Genomic DNA, 17,628 nt, shown 5'->3' on the forward strand with positions numbered 1-17,628 from the left:
TTATAGATTTAAGTGGCTTTTTGTTTTTTTTTTTTTTTTCATGCAGGTTCTGCTCATTAATCACCACGAGTGTGGATCTGAAGAAGAATTAATTACCTCTATTTTTTTGAGTATGTTTAACTTCAGATACACACAACGTAGCCTCCTTCCCCATTAGATTCTTAGAAGGTAGTTATATTTTTTATAGTCTCCTTCTTGTGACTCTTGATAGTTGTGAACAATAAGAATAAAAATTATACCTTACATACTGGGCTACTGCATGCAAATCAGTTCATTTAAAACCTCCTGGAGGTCTTTCGCATGCCAGACATAAAATCATGAGTGTGTGTTTGTGGAGGTAACCATGTTCAAAATAAATTTGAGTTAAGTTCTTTTCACAAGAATCTGGGGAAGGGTAACTTATGTTGGGGGACCAGTAACTATTAAGGGGCTTCATGCAGTATGAGTTAAGACCTTTCAGAACTAATTTCAAATGGGAAATGTTATATTGATATTTTTTAAATCAGGAAGTGGGAGGGTATATTTGTTTAAATAGAGTTTAACTTGAACTTACATTGTGCTTAATTAGGTGTGTTTAAATGGGCTGACTAATTGTGCCATGCCCTTGTAACCAATTGTTAATGTATAAGGAAATTCATATTGATGAAAATTTCTAGATAAACTGATACTGCTTTTTTTCTTTTAAATGGTTATATGGAATAAAGTATTTGAATGTGTCCATTTTGTCTAGGGATGGAAAAAGGAAAGACTTTTAGCTGAATACCCTGATGGAAAGATAATAATGGTTCTTCCTGAAGACCCAAAGTATGCACTTAAAAAGGTAAATTTCCATTATAATTTAATGAATAGACAGTAAATTTCCTTGGTGGTTTTATAATAATAACTAGGTGTGTATGCATCTCCTTATTAACTTTTTTTCTTCTTGGTTTCCAGTTTCTTCAGATAGCTAAACGATGTGTCAAAAGCAAAAGAGTTTATCGACTCTCTGATTATATCTCTCTTTGCCTCTCTTTTTGAAGAGACCTCTGATTGTGTTTACTGGTTGTTGATGTGCAGATTACTTTGCTCTATTCCCTTTTATTTCATTCCCCCTAGCAGCTCTTCTAGTCCTAAGTATGTGTTTATCCCACTCACTCATGCAGAGGAAAGAAACTATTTGACATGAGTTTCCTTAACTCCTCCCCTTTTCTTCAGAACTTTTCAGAATCATTATATATATTTCCCTTTTCTGGTTGATGAGATAAGTATCCTGGTATCTAAAACTAATCCCTCCCCAATCCCGCCATCCTTGGTCCCATTTCTTCTTGTCTTTTCCAAGACCTTGTTCTATCAGTCATCCCTTTTCTTGAATGCAAAAATTTCTTCCATATATATTAAGCCAATGCCTTGTCTCTCTTCCTCTGTCACTACAATTTTATTTATTTACCTTAATTTTCTTCTGAAAATGTTCTCTCAGTGTCCTCCTAGTAGCCAAATCCAATGGCCTTTTTTTCCTAGTCTTTATTTCCTTTGACTTCTTCAGCTTTAGCCACTGTTTGACTACCATCTTTTATTTAAAAAAATTTTTTTTATTGATGTCTTTTATGTCATCATAGTTTACCCCACATTCTCCCCCCCCCCCCTCTTAGAGTGCCATCCCATCTAACAAATGCTTTTTGACATTACAGACAAAAAAGAAAAAGGAAAAAAATTAGTACAACCATTTACTATGTTGGAAAGTCCAAAAACTTGTATAATGTTCACCTGCCTTGGAAGGAGTGAAATTGTTCACTGATATTTCTTCTTTTGAGCTACATTTGTTCTTTACAGTTTTGCAACACTTTTTATTTTTTTGTGTATGTGTATGTGTTTTTTTTCTTTGCATTTATTTGTTGTAGTTATCGTGTATATATATTGTTTTCTTGGCCCTGCTTATTTCACTTTGCATCAATTCATATAGATCTCTCCATGATTCTCTGGATTCATCATGTTCTTCATTTCTTACAGTATGGATTCTTTTGCATTTATGTATCACTTTTTTTTTTAGCTATTCATCTGTCATTGGATGTCTACTTTGTTTCCAATTCTTTACTATCACAAAAAGTGCTGCTACATGTTTTGTTGTATGTGGAAACTTTCTTTTTACTAAAGCCCAATAATGGAGTTTCTGCTTCAAAGGGTATGGATATTGTAGTTATTTTATTTACATGATTCCAAATTGCTTTCTGAAATGGTTTAACCATTTAATAGCTCCACCAACAATGCTTTAGGATGCCTGTTTTTCCATAGGCCTTTCAGCATTGACTTTTCCCAGTTTTTGTCATTTTTTCCCCCCAATTTGCAGGATTTGAGTTCAAACAGCAAGATTGTTTTGATTTACATTTCTTTTATTACTAATGGTAGCATTCTTTTCATATCATTGTGAATACTTTGCATTTCTTCTTTTGACAACTGTTCATATCTTTTGACCATAGCTCTTTTTAGGAACGGCTATTGTTCTTTTATTTGTATCTGTTAATTATGTAATGTGTCTTGAATACCAAACCCAAATTAGAGAATTCTATTGACTATTTCCTTTTTTAACTTAGGTACATTAATTTTGTCTAAGCAGAAGGGTTTTGGGTTTGTACAATCTAAAGTTATCTATTTTATCTTTTATAATTGCCTCTATCCCTTGTTTGGTTAAAAATACATATCCTATCCATAGCTCTGAGAAGAATATGATCTGTTTCTCTTGTAATTTTTAAAAAATAATATGATCTTTAATATTAAGGTTATGTATCAATTTAGAATATATTGTGGAATATGAGATAAGATGTTGACCTAACCCTAATTTCTTTAAGGTTGTTTTTCAATTTTCTCAGTTGTTCATAACTAGGGAATGCTTTCCTAAGTAATTTTATGTTTTCCAATTTACTAAACACTGGGTTATTACATTCCATTGTTTTTTATTCTCCTATGTCTAGTTTGTCACATTGATTTGCCCCTTTTTAAAAATAAATATTCGATGATTTTGTTGATTGATACAATACAATGAGATCTGGAAGTTCTTTTCCCTCTTTATCCCTATCTCTTTTCCTTTAATCATTGTTTCCTTAATATTCTCCATCTTTTGCCTTTCCAGATGAATTGTTGCTTTATCAAGTTCCAGAAAGTATTTCTTTGATGATTTGGTTGATACAGGATTAAAAATGTAAATTAACTTTGATTGTATTGTCATTTTTAGTATGTTGGCTACAGTTTAGTCATGAGCACTCAATATCCCCCTGTTGCTTCAGTTGTTCTTTATGTTTATAAGAAACACTTTGAAATTGAATCTGAACAAATTTTCTGTGTATGTTTTTGTAGTCTGATCACTACTTTATCTACTTTATAGTTATTTAGAATGAAATAGTTACTTTTTTGGTATAATTCCAAATACTTTCCAGAATCGTTAGATTAATTCACAGCTCTGCCTGTTGTGTGTGTGTGTGTGTGTGTGTGTGCGCATGTGCGCACACGCAGGAGAAAAAAAAAGTTTTTAAAAAAATTTCATTATATGTCAAGCCCTTTAATTCTGTAAGTATGACTATTGCATTAAACAGTAAACACCAAATTACATGTTATATGTGATACAGAAAAAGAAAGCCTACATTTGTTTACAGCCCAGAGATCCTGGGCAGGTCATTTACCCTTTTCATGCTTTAGATAGTTCTAATAGATAGGTTTTTGCTAAAGATCATGTTTTCTTTTTAATCCTGTATATTTTATTTTATGCATTTTACTACATTGCCAAAATTGTGACACAAAAAGATCAAGAACTCCAGCTCTAAAGCTATAAGTTGCTGCAAAATCCCTGACTAATAATAATACTGATAATAATGATAACACAGTATACATGGTATACATTAAGTTCTTGTGTGTGTGTGCACATGCATATGTGCACATGGATACTATATATATACATATAGGACTTATAAGTGCTTTACAGATATTCTCATTTGATCCTTACAGCAATCTTAGATATTATGAGGCAGATGGAGTAAAGTAAGCAATCTTTTAGATGGTATTACAAGGCAGATGGATAACACCAGGTTCAGCATTCTTTATCCACTATGGCATTTATCTGCCTAAGTACATTTGTAGAGGGAGTTCTCAAAATCAGTGAAATCACAGTTATCCCTGTTATGCATGATCTACTGAATTCAACATAAAATTCCTTTGTATGCAGGATATTTTCTTATAGATTCATAAGTTCATTAATACAGAATTGGAAGATCATTGAATCCATTGGTGGAATGGAAACCAATTCCCCCAAGTGCATAATTGACTTATAAATCACAAATTAGCATTATCTGTATTGTATTGTATTTTTATTTGTTTTGTTAAACTTTTCCTGATTGCATTTTAATCTAGTTATGGCTCTATTGAAGAGGCCTTGAGTTTGGCACCTCACATCTAGTCTTAATTCTTTCATTTTATACATTAGAAAATTTAGATTGAAAAAAATTAAGTGGTTTGACTGCATGAAATAAACACTCATTAAGCCCTCGTTATGTATAAAAAACTGTGCTTAGCACTGAGGATACCAATAGGAAAGGTAAAATGGCAGTTCTCAAGGAACTGGAATTCTAATGGGAGAAACAACACATGTGGAAAAGTTCTGGCACCTTAAGGTGCAGTGAATGTTAATTCTGCTTTTTTGAGAAATTTACATAGACACATACACACAGACACACATACATGAGAAATAGAGCCAAGATTTGAACCCATACCATCTGACTTCACACCTAGCATTCTTCTGTACATCATACTGATTCTTATTTAAAAAATTTTCTCTTTATTTTGCAGGTTGAAGAAATTAGAGAGATGGTAGACAATGACTTGGGATTCCAACAAGCTCCACTCATGTGCTCTTCTAGAATTAAGACTCTTCTTTTTATTTCTAATGATAAAAAAGTTGTTGGATGTTTAATTGCAGAACATATCCAGTGGGTGAGTAGTTTACTGAAAACTGATTGTAGTAATTTAGAATACAATGAAGTAATTTACAGGTTATTTTTAACAGCATGGTTTAGATAAACCTGCTGTATTTCAGGAAAGTGTTGAGACATTTAAGTTAAACAGTCATATTATCTACATACTATGTCATTACTCTTTGAATATTTTAATATTCAATGCACACATCAAGTCAGTGAAAACATGTATTTGATAAAATATTACAACATAAGCAAACAGAATCCCATAAAGTTTTTCAATTAAAAAGCATTTATTATCTACTGACTGCTTATCATATTTTCACCTCAGGTGCTACTGAATCTATGAAGCCTTACCTGATTTTCCCCAGATGTTGGTGCTGTACTCATACTGCCCATATTATTTTGTGTTTAATCATCTTTGAATGTATTCACTGTAAAATATAGAATCCTTGGTGGCAGTCCGTGTTTTATTTTATTTTTCTTTACAAACCTAAAATACAGCTTATATCTTGAACTTAAAGATAAGAATGGGATTAGGAAAAGGCAGTAGACCTATGTTCCTTTGTATAGGAACCTATACATATAGTATACCTATGTACCTATATATAGGACCAAGCCTATGTATGGGCTTTGGACCGACCCTCCAGGTGTACATACTTTCTCTGCATCTTAAAACTTTAAAGAGTTGCCTAAAGCACTGAGAAGTCATACCATGAGCTTGTGACAGAGGCACATCTTGAACCCAGGTCTTCCTAGTTTCCAGGGTGGTTTTCTGTCTGCTCTGCCTTGAACAACAACAACAAAAAAAGGTTGATGGTTTTTGTGTCTTTAAACTAGTTAAATATATTCTTCTAGCTATTAATTTGCTGTCTTAAAATAAATAACTTATTTATATATGATGCTTTGTAGTTAAATTTTCTCATTCCTCATAATAATATTATGACATTAATATTTCAAGTAGTAACCATTCACCAAGTATTAATTGATCCATTAATCTGTTCCAGTCACTGCTAAACACATAAATGGTGAAAACCACTCCTATTCCTAAGGAGCTTATGTGAGAGAGAGAGAGAGACAGACAGAGTCTGAAACAGAGACAGACATATGAAATATATAAGTACAAACAAGATCCATGCAAAATTTGTAGGTGAGACTCAGATTAAATGATTTAAAAGTCCAAGACATTTAGTTGTCAAATGGCAAAGCCAGGACTAGAGTTCACATCTGACTTCATATACAATTTTTTGCCTATTGTGGCCATCTTTTAAGAGCTTATGCCATATGAGCCCTTTGATCTTAGAGGTGAGATGAATGAGGCAGGGGACTCATGGGGTGTGAAAAGAGCTCTAGTTTATTATACCATAGAGTCTTGTTGATATACATTTTTGCAGGTGTGATTAGCACATGGACAGTAGGCAATCCCCAATCACCATTCAGAGAAGCAGCTTGTGGGTTTTGCGTATGCATGGTATATCTGCCAATGGGAGGAGAGCCAGTCCAGCAATTCAGCAACTCACTCACAGGCAGAGGCCATGTCAAGGCATCCCTGCTCATGAGCAACTAGTTGTGACCCTCTGGCTCAACACTCGTTCTCATGATCACAAATTATTGCTCCTTGCTCAACAAGGGTGTTTCTGCAATGTGACAGAAAACTTATTGTGCACCAAAGGTCAAGATGGCCTCGGTACACCCTCTTGGTAGAATCCCATAGCCTAGCATTCCCCTTCACACACCATGAGGATACTCTGTAAAGGGAACTCATTCTTCTCTTTGTTGAGGCTTAGGGCCCTGATTTTCCCTAAACAGGAAAAGAATGATAACCTCTGAAGATTCAGTTTCAGTGACCAGTTTAGTGAAAATATATCTAGTGATAGAGAGAGAGAGAGAGTGCATATTTACTTATATAGTACTTTGAAAAAAGTTTAATTAGAAAAAGAATGTTTTTCTATACTCTGTGACTGCAATTATTCTTTTATGTATTCTGCCTCATTCATCATTACAATTGCCACATCCAGAACTGAGCTGGGTTTGATCTCAAAGAATTATGAAGAAAGGTTAAAAAAGGGAACAATTTCTGGACTCTTTATAAATTCATCAGAGAGTTTGGAGGATGGGGCTGGGAATATTCCATTGAGCTTTGGAAGAGAGGAGACAGTAATTATTCAGATAGTAATTATATCCAATGGCCCTGGTATGCTAGAAAACTACTGCAGAGGTAAAAATATATTCTTAAATTTAATGGAATTTGACAAGATAGCAGACATCATACTTGTTAAGCCTAGTTAGGCCAAAGTAGATATGTGGTGATTAAAATATTTTGTCATAATGTATTTTAAATTTTATTATAGGGCTATAGAGTTATAGAAGATAAAGTCCCAGATGTCAATTCAGAAAAAGAGAAAGTTATATTTGAACGGCAAAAAGCCTGGTGCTGCTCAACCTCTCCTGAACCAGCTGTTTGTGGGATAAGTCGCATCTGGGTATTCAGCATGATGCGTCGAAGAAAAATAGCTTCTCGAATGATTGAATGTCTAAGGTAAATAATTTAACAGTGTGAATTTTTAAAGTATTTTTTCTTGTTTATAGTTTATTTTCAATAACAAATCAGTTTCATAACATGAAATTAGTTATCATGAATCAAATCATTTAGAACACAAACACAATATAGAAGAGTCTAAACTATGTACATCATTCAATGTAGAGTATAGGAGAGTGTGTCCATTCACATAAGTATAGAAACTAGGGACATTTTATTCTAACAGTAAATTTCTGAATTGTCTTCTAAGGCCAACAGATTTTTTTTGCTTTGTTATAAAGTTAGGATACTGGAATCATAACTTAGATAGGTCTGCAAATCTAAGCAAATCTCATATGAACCAAAAAAGCTAAGTATTTCTTTAAAAAGATTCAACACTTTCTTAGCTGTGTGACCCTAGGCAAGTCACTTAACCTCAATTGCCTTGGAGTGGGAGGAGGGGAAGAGGGAAGGTTTCAACACTGTGGCAGTTATAATATATTGGATATCCTAAATAAAGTCAGCTTTATAATTTACCTCTTTAATTTTAATATTCTGAAGTAATGAACTTTCACAGTAGGCCATCTTTAGAATATAAGGTATTTGATATGTACAGAAATAAAATAGCATTTGAAAATTATTAAAGAGGTTATGCTTTAAAATTGTTTGGAATTAAGGAAAGCAAGTTAGTTAATCTAAAATTTTGTTGGCTTGGGTAGTAATGGGAACAGTTAGGTTTTAATTAAAGTTATGTAAGTCATTTCTGAAATGCATGAGAGGATAAAGCTCAGTGATTCTCTTTTTGGTGTCCATTTAAATAGAAATGTGAATATTGTTTATGCCATCTAATCATTTTATAATCATAGAAATAAGTGGACCAAAATGAAAAAATGACTATTCGATACTTTCTCTTCATTTAGACTGAACTCTAAAATATTCTCAAAGCAAATTTCTAATTCTCCATATTTTCTAGGCCATATTTAGTGAATTTTTATTTTGAACTAAGTGGTTTTAGGTGCCAAATCTTTTTAGTCTTATACTTGGAAAATCTAACTGATTTAATCACTAAAGTCCAACATCATTTACTTAAATGAAATTTTTCAGATACTTCTCAAGAAACTAAAATTTTGGGAAATCAACTTTGATCTTCTGATTACAGATATTCATAAATGTATAGGGATGGAATTGAGTGGATTTGGTCAACAATATTGACTTGTTTTGTTCTGCTCAACACTGATTTGTAGGTGCAACTCATTCAGATGGTTTGGGAAGATGGGTTAGGGAGCAACACAGATTATGTTGACTGAGTCTCTTACTGGTAGAGATATAGAAGGAAGAGTATGAGGAAGAAGACACTGGCAATTAGTCATCTGCACAGAATTTCTGCTTCCCCAATTGTAATAGACCTGTAAATGTGTAAATACTGGAAAAGTGGTAATAGTCCCAGAAGAATTGTCTCTTGTACTTTTGCCTTTTGAGAATAAATCCACTTAGTGGAAATGAATGCAGACTTGGTCTGAGGTTGTGCAGATCAAATCTCTTTGTGATTTATCTTGGCTGCTTGCTTCTTCTGTTTCTCCTTCCTCTCCTTCCTTATCTTGCACAGCTTTATGTATTAAAATCTCTTTCTGAGGGTGGAAGTGATAGAGACAGAACTCCAAGACAAGTCTGCTTTTTTAGCAGCTTTAGTGGATTAAGAAGATGATTTTTCCCCCCCTGAGGCAATTGGAGTTAAGTGACTTGCCCAGGGTCACACAGCTAGGGAATGTTAAGTATCTGAGGCCAGATTTGAACTCAAGTCTTCCTGACTTAAGGGCTGGTTCTCTATCCACTGAGCCACCTAGCTGTCCCAGAAGATGAAATTGTTAACTAAAATGATCATATGTTTAGCGTTGGAACAAAAAGTGAAATCTTAGCCTGAATCCCTCATTTTACATACGAGACAACAGGCCAAGAGAAAATGACTTGTCCAAGATTATCTCTGGAACAGTGATTTCAGTGGGATTTGAATCCACCTCCTCTTCCTTCCAGATCCAATCACTCCACTCCATGATTCCCAAGTATTATTATGGATTTTGTTTATTTTATCCTGGCTGTTCATTTCTACAGATGAAACTGGGTGTTATTTTTCTTTTTTATAATTTAGTTTCCCAAGAATGAAGTCTACCAGTTCTTTATGAACTCATTATGGAAGTTATTAGAATGACATGATGCCAGTTTTGAGGGTGTTAAGTAATCTTGCCCTTCATTCATTCTGATGAATTCAGAACTGGTAGTAACTAAGGTTGTTAGATTTTATAAAAATTGGAAACATACATAGCCAGAAGAGCTCCACATAGTTTCAAAAGAGTTAATAAACTCTTTTCCTAGCTCTCTCTTCTTACTGTCATTTTTCTCAACTAAATTATTCTTTGTCCCTCTTGTGCTATCAAGTGCTTCAATTACACAAGCACAACTTACAATTCTGAGGCTAGCCATACAATAGAATGTTGTTTTTAATTGAAAAGTAATAAATTTTGGTAAACTTGTTAACAGTATGTATGATGAATAAGCATTTATAACAGTTACTTTGGAATTGTATTCTATTACTGAAGGTGTCTTCCAGTCCATTTGTCTCCTGTGATTTAAAAAATAAAAATTATTGTAAGATAATAGTAATTTTATGTGGTATCATGTTTCCTCATCCCCCTCCCCCCCTTTTTTTTCTTTTTAAATTAGGAGCAACTTTATATATGGCTCATATTTGAGCAAAGAAGAAATTGCTTTTTCAGATCCTACACCTGATGGGAAGCTCTTTGCAACACAGTACTGTGGCACTGGCCAGTTTCTGGTATATAATTTTATTAATGGACAAAAGAACTCTTAATAGAATCTTGTTTATGTTGATTTGACTACATCTGCTGGATATTTGGATTGGTTGCTGTCTTTAACCAGGAACTAGGGCCATTTTTATTACAATGAACTCAGGACTGGTAACAACCAAATGGTTGTTCCATTTTAATAAAATTGGAAACAATGCAGTAATAGCTTAATTTTTTGTTTGTTTTTTTTAAAAGAAGATATTTTGTTATCTTTTACAGAAGTTTATGATTGTATTTTATCTATAGTTATTTAGTCATGTTTACATGCAGCAGATAATTAATTGTTCATAGTGGACTGTAAACTAATGCAAGGACTATGGTCTCAGTGATAAGTATATATATTGAAGTTCCTAATATGGTAATATATCAGTGCTGCTTAGTACTGTATCTTTTTATACTGAACTGCTGATCCTAGTTTTGTTTTTTTAAATATAAAAGTTTAAAGATTGTATTTTAATGGAACTGAAATGCTTCTGGGAGATAATTAAAGGAGGAACAACACTATGTTTTTTAGAAAACAGTGGCTAAGTTAAAAACTCCAGGATGTATGTACTTGCCCTCATTTGCACATGCACTGAGGAAATAAGTATCTGAGATGTTAGACTTTTTTTTCCTTGATAGGCAAGAAAAGTGAAGTAGGAGTTAGTCAAAAGAGGATTGGGCCTTTCCCTTTGGAAAATTTCCTGTAACTTGAGTTGAATGGGGAAAAATAACCTGTAGGAGCAGACTATCATGCATCTTGTTCCCACTTGTTATGAAATGCCTTTTCTGTATATTCTATAAGAAGTCGATAGCCCAATTATGTCAAGTTTATCAAATTCCCAAAAAAGATTTTTATAATTTATTGATAAGACTGAAGCTAAATAAGAATGGTTCTGGTATTTGCTTTATTTTTCCTCTGAAATACTGCACTGGATGTATGCCTTTATTACTGGACTTCACTTTTATACTTGTCTGTATAATGCCCTCTACTTTTAAAGGGTTTATATGTTGAAAAACTGCTGTGGCCTTTCTTGATCTGTATATAATGTAGAATAAAAGAATAAATAACTTGATAGACTTTTCTAAAAGATACCAGTACTGGAATGTTGTGAAGCATTTATTGTTGTTTTGAATTGTGATCGAGTTCAACCCCTTGAAACTCTGTTTAAAAGTTTTTCACCAAACTGGAACCCACCCACTCATCTCCCACCACTTTCCATTTGTCTTCCTGATACCTTTGCTCATTATCTTTTCACCTAAAGTGTCTTAATCACCCTTTTAAGAGATGCTTATTTGTCCATGAAACTTCCTGAACTCTTAAGTGGAAAGGATCCCTGCTTTTTCAGAACTCCCTAAAATGTTTGTACCTCTCACTACATTTTCCTCCTGGTTTTTTAGTTGTCTCTATGGCCTAATACTACTTCCTTTTCAAAGCCACCCTTTCTTTCTCTGTAAAATTGAGGTGGTGCTTGTATGCTTTTATTATATAAAGTAGTTGAGTCTCATTAAGAAAATGTATGTGAAAAACTAACTATTATGATGTTCCTATTTTACTCTAAACTAGACACTCTTCTTAGCTCCTTGAGTGAATTAGATGATCAGTTTTTTGTTCAGTGACTGAGAACAGAGGCCAGAAATACATAGCATTTATATAGCACTCTGGGGGCTGCAAAAGGCTTCACAAATATTGTCTCATTTTGTCCTCACAGCAACAGTGACTGGTAATTGCTCCTTTTATGATACAAACTTCATTTTACAAAGGAAGAAATTAGGGCATGGAGAGGTTGTGACTTGTCCACGTCTAACAGTGTTTAAGGCTGAATTTGAACTTGACTTCCTCACCCCAAGTCCCAAACTGCCCAGTGTGCCATATAGCTGCCTTTGAAATGCATGTGCTTAACAGAATGATGAAACACATTCATCTTCTAAGGATCTTGGGTACAGAGATACTATAAAGGGTGTTTTCAAAAGATAATTTACTAGGAGATCAAGGAGCCACTTGCCTTGAAGATTTTGTAAAAGTCAATACATTTTGGGGAGGAAAATCCCTCTCTTTTGTCTTAAAAACCTCACTAACTGGGAGGTATGTCCATTTAAATGTGATCTGACATTTGTTTTATATGAAACATGCCTTTGTGCTTTAGAAAAGCATGCTAAGCCCAGGTTATATAATGCTTCCATCCCATGTGGGTCAGAAGACAAGGCAGGACTCCCAAAGTCAGCCATCACCTTCAAGGATCCCAGAGGAGAGCAAGTTTGGGTAGTTTCCACTAGCATGAAAATGACTGCTGGGATCATCTTGGTACAAATGGGTACACAGAGCCAGGATAACAATAAAAGCTTATTCACTGAACACGATCAGATGGAAAGAGAATTGGACTTGGAGTTGGAAGGCTGGAGCTGTGTTGGAACTGTGCCACATACCAACTTAGGTGACTGTGGATAAACTACTTCACAGTCTCATTTGAAAGGGAAGCTTTACTGTATACATCTTTGCTCTCTGGACTTGCTCTCTTTATTATAAGTCTAGGTCTTTTCTAGTGACTCAGGCACAACTGCCATCCCTCTACTGACTCTAGATTGGTAAGGAAGGCCAGGGAAGCTAAGCATTCCTTAGGCTGAGAAATGAGAGTGTTGTGGCCATAGTCTCTCAGCTGTTTTTCCACTCCCCCTAGAGTTCTAAATGAACTCTTTATAACCAAAATTTATTATTTGCACCTAACTAGAAACTCCTTTGTCCTCAGAATCATACCTCTGGTGAATAAGAAAGCAAGTGCCTGTGATATTAAGTGTGGTCTCTTTGTAACCGAAGTGGATGGGGAAGGACCAAAAATACCTCAACAAAATCTGGGCAGATTTGTAGGTAATACAGGGTGGCTAATTCTAGTCAGTACAAAGCTTTTGTCACCCATCAGCAGAATCAAACACTCCAAAATGACTGCTCTTATTTGATCCTTATAGAACTAAAACAGAGACTAAGGCCAGAAATGACAAATAACATGAAAAAACAAAATCTTATGCTGCCATTATCTTACTGGAATTACTTATTGGCAAAAAAATGCCTTGAAAGTTTGTTTGTTTGTTTGTTTTGAGAATGTATGCCTTCATATTTGAAAGGTACAGAATTCCATCTATGAATCCAGAAGTGTTTCATTTAGCTCAGGATTCAGTCCAGGAAAGACACAACTTTTTTCTAATGATGGACCTAAAAAGGCAGCCTTAGAATTTCCTTAATCTTTTGAATAAGATTTAATTTGATGGCCAAATATGCAAATGAACATGGATAAATAATAAGCCTTGCAGAGAGCTTTTGGGCTATTAAATTGAAATCATCACTTCTCAGAGTTGATAGTATTTAAATTCTTCATTATGTTGAATCAAAATTCTAGACTTAGCAATACTAATAAGCTTTTTGTTCTAAAAATTTAGCAGAAATAAAAATTGGTTCTTCCTTTAGGCGGTAAAACTAAAAAATACACACATACACACACACACACACACACATAGATATGTTTTTCTCAGATTAACTTATTCTAGAAGGAGGCTTATAATTTAAAGAAAATGCAACTTCTTATTAAAGGGAAATTTAATACATTCACCAAATTAAATGAAAGTACATCATAAACATACTGTAGGCACAACTTCAGACAATTTAAAATCATAAACAATAAAATGTGAGGTAGACTGACTAGTGAAATTCACCAAGTTTTGGTTAAGAAAATTTTACAGTAATAAAGTAACACAGGTGCCCCCCCATTTCCAAAAAAAAAAAAAAATCAGAAATTACATAAATTACAGAAAAAAATTGAATACAATGATTCTCATTCTGATTTTTTAGTTTACATTCAGTATTAACCTGTGAACTGTCAAACATGCCAAGATTTAACATGTCTACAGGTAAAGTATTATTTGCTGGCCTATTTAATACATTCATACCACACCAATATTCTCAGTGATGGCAAGGCTTAGACCTAAACACACCAAGCAACCCAAACCATAGCCAATATTATTGTGGTGTCCTTTGCTTGTGCAATTTTCTCCTTTTTGTATTAGGATCTAAAACACTAAACAATTCTATGGACAATAGGTCATTTTAAAGTTTTGGGTTTTTTTTTTTCCCCCCACTCAAAAACTTAACAGAAGTTTTGGAAAGAAAAACAGGCCAAGTTGGCATCTAATGTGTTCTTTGGAAATGGTTTGATTTTTTGGTTTTATTCCGGCACTGCCACAAGACTGAAATTAGTCACTTGTATTCTTCGGCCCATATCAGAAACATTTAAAGGAGTCCCACATGTACAGTAATAACTCTGGACAATGTCCTAAGATCATGGAGCCAGAAGAAACCATAAGAGGTCCTTCTCCAAATAAGATTATTTCTAATGCTTTCTTACTTTACCCTAAAGTAAAAAGAACATAACATTCAAAATGCAGTATTGCACAACAATAAGTTAACTTGATTTGGTCAGCATCAAGCCCTGCCAGCAAAACTGGAACTTTTGAAATACATTCATATCTAATTGAAAACTTCAGAACGTACCTTTATACTCAAAATTCTGCCATGTACAAATTAAGGTGTATCTTTAAAGCATACATAAGGCAGGTCCTCTTTGAAGGACAGGTAAAAACAAATATTTTAAAATTGTTTGTTTGAAATGGGCTACATTTGCAGCATTGTAATTATTAGCTCTATTAAAACCCAAAGGTCTGCAAACCATTTTTCCTCAAGCTTCAATCAAATACATTTTGTTTTGTGATTAGCTGTAAACATCTTTCTCACAAGATAATAAAGCTGCTTGATTAACACTATTTGTTCTAAGTAAATGCAGTTGTAGCAGGCCCTTCTCAGTAGTTTCAGATCGGGGATCAAAGATTTTTTTGTTCAAAGGGGAGATCTAAGCCATTTTTCACTTTTTATCATAAAACGGAGTGTTCAAGGGAAGATTGCCACTTTTATCACTACAAAATGGCAAAGAAATGTGTGCGGGACAAAGTAGCAACTAGATTTTCTGAGAAATTTAATCCAAACTGATTCTGTAAAATGAGAATTTATTTTCTACAGCACCTTGGCTTAAGACCTATTTACCAACTAACCCCAAAGCCTTTGTTCATTCTTGAATACTGAAATGGAATTTGGAGAATTGTGGAAATCTTTATGTAGACACAGACATACCTCACCACCAACTGAACAAAATGGATTAAAAAAATTTCCACATCAAAAACAAAGCTATTTGGGGTGACTGCTTCCATGGTAGTGGGGTTTTCTGTGAGCTGGGGAGGACAGGTAGCAGGCTTGGCCCTTCTGCTGCCCTGTCTGAAACCTGGCTCCCCAGCCATCATTCTGCTTTGGTATTTGTACTTGGGAGCAGGGGATGGAAGGGAGGAAGTAGTTTTATTTAGCATAAAGTTGACTTTACATTCAATGAAACCTGTCTTGAAGTCTTGCTATGTATGAAGATGTGAAAAGAAACAAAATTGCACTGGCTCCGCTATGTACAAAACTAAAATATGACATTTCATAAGAAATCAAAGTCAAGTAAAATCGGTTTTGCTGGTGCCCAACTATACAGAAACTCAAACCAAAAAGGACAACAGTTTGGGGTGGGGGCAGGGAGGGGAAGACGAGATTGGATGGGGAATCCGAAGTCTCTAAATGGTCCCCCAAAATTCTCAGGTTATTCTTTGCACAGGAAGTAGTATCACTGCCAAACCAAACGGCTTGTTAGAGATTCACGTTAATGCAACGTGCAAAGGATTCTGAAAATTTTAAAGCTAACGGGAAGAGCAAAGACTAGGAGAAGCTACACAAATGTGCGTGCACAGGATGCCTGCTCTGCATTTACTGCCTTATTTGTTCAGGTTTAAGTAGTAAACTTTTAACTCCTGTGGAAATTTTGCCAAAAGTTTCAATACATATAAAATTACAAATCTTAAAACTAACACTGCACAGAGAAAGAACAAACGCTACTTTTTTTTTTAAATACAAGTATCTTCTACATTCTGTCATTTCAAACCCCTGAGTAATACTGTACCCACAAAGTACAGTTTTGAAGAAAAACTGAGGATTCAGGCCTCGGACGTTAATCTTCACCGTGTCACACCCCTGGTGTGAATCTCATGTAACACATTCAGGCTAGCTGATGCTGAAAATCAGTTTTTTTTTTCTCCTAGCACAGATAAGTCAAAACAAAACACCCGCCAAAACAAAGCAGTAAGACGTTGAGAGCCTCGAGCTCTTCCATCTCCAAAGCTTGTCACTTCAGTCACAGCTGGCAGGGCGTTTCTAAGTAGTTTGCATAACTGTCTAGGGCCAGGGCCCTTAAGTCCCAGGTCCTGGGGTTGGAGCTGAAGTGGCACCGATGCCCTTGCGGTATCCGGTCGGGTAGAGGAGTCTTTGGAGGGCATCCCAGAGTCACGACCGTTGCACTTTGCTCCACAGTGATTGTACTTGAGGAAAAAAAAATCCCATTTGATCATCTCATTCCCTCTCCTACCCCCACTTTAATTGTGGTCTCTTCTCCTGCTCAGACATGGCGTCCAGTGAGAAAGTAGAGGGGTTTGTCCTCGCTGCTGTTGGCTGTTTGAAATTCATCCCGAAGTCGGAACTGCCATTCATCTTCTAGTTCTAAGCGGACGATTGTTTGCCGTAAAGAACTTCTGTCTTGGCAGATGACGCACAGGGTAGCACCTTCAAGGAAAGGTAGAAACTCCCTGTTAGACATAGATTATACCTTTTAAGGTACCTCCCCTGAACTGCAGAAATGCATGCTCCTGGTTTTACATCTTTGTCTCCAGTGACAAAAGGATTTAGGCTGCTGGTCACTGTGTGTCTTTAAGGAAATTCGGTAACATCTGACATGTCAGACTGCATATTTATATTTTTATTTCCTGCTACCCTGTACATGGTAGTGATGGGGTAGTATTGTAAAGGCAGGGAAATGTTTTGTTGTTGCTTCAGTTCTATCTGATTCTTCATGCCCCTGTGGGGGGTTTTCTAGGCAAAGACACTGGATGGTCTGCTTTTTCCTTCTCTAGTTCATTTTACTAATGAGGAAACTGAAGCAAACAGGGTGAAGTGACTTACTCTGGGGTCACACAGCTGGTAAGTGTATGAAACTACATCTGAACTTGGTTATTTCTGATTCCAGGGCCAATGCTCTATTCACTGCCTCACCTTAACCTGGTTAAATTAACCTGTCAAGCAATAAACAAAATTTACTGAACTCTTACTATATGCATGGAACACTTAGAACTGAGATGCCTCATTATATTACGATAATAATGTTTTTAAAAAGGATTACAGGTGGATTTCTATGTACCAGGGTGCCAGTGTCAA

General features: G+C 35.1%; 2 protein-coding genes across 7 annotated transcripts in view; one reads left to right on the plus strand and one right to left on the minus strand.

Annotated features, from left to right (window-relative positions):
* The window catches only part of ESCO1 (establishment of sister chromatid cohesion N-acetyltransferase 1), a 50,577-nt gene extending 38,625 nt beyond the window's left edge, over positions 1-11,952 (plus strand). For 2 of the 4 annotated variants that reach the window (XM_031946547.1, XM_031946548.1), the window contains exons 10-13: positions 731-820; positions 4,810-4,953; positions 7,286-7,473; positions 10,171-11,952. In XM_031946547.1, the coding sequence (XP_031802407.1) occupies positions 731-820; positions 4,810-4,953; positions 7,286-7,473; positions 10,171-10,318 (570 nt within the window). In that variant the 3' untranslated portion in view covers positions 10,319-11,952. Of the gene's footprint in view, positions 1-46; positions 169-730; positions 821-4,809; positions 4,954-7,285; positions 7,474-8,696; positions 9,230-10,170 lie in introns of those variants that run through there. The other 2 variants (XM_031946549.1, XM_031946550.1) reach the window with 2 other exon arrangements.
* Positions 11,953-13,500: 1,548 nt separating this feature from the next.
* Positions 13,501-17,628, minus strand: part of GREB1L (GREB1 like retinoic acid receptor coactivator) — a 137,138-nt gene continuing 133,010 nt past the window's right edge. For all 3 annotated transcript variants that reach the window (XM_031946546.1, XM_031946545.1, XM_031946544.1), the window contains one exon: positions 13,501-16,980. In XM_031946546.1, coding sequence (XP_031802406.1) covers positions 16,817-16,980 — 164 coding nt within the window. In that variant the 3' untranslated portion in view covers positions 13,501-16,816. The remainder of the gene's footprint in view (positions 16,981-17,628) is intronic.

The sequence above is a fragment of the Sarcophilus harrisii genome, chromosome 1 (assembly GCF_902635505.1).
Source record: "Sarcophilus harrisii chromosome 1, mSarHar1.11, whole genome shotgun sequence".
Classification (NCBI taxonomy): Eukaryota; Metazoa; Chordata; class Mammalia; order Dasyuromorphia; family Dasyuridae; genus Sarcophilus; species Sarcophilus harrisii.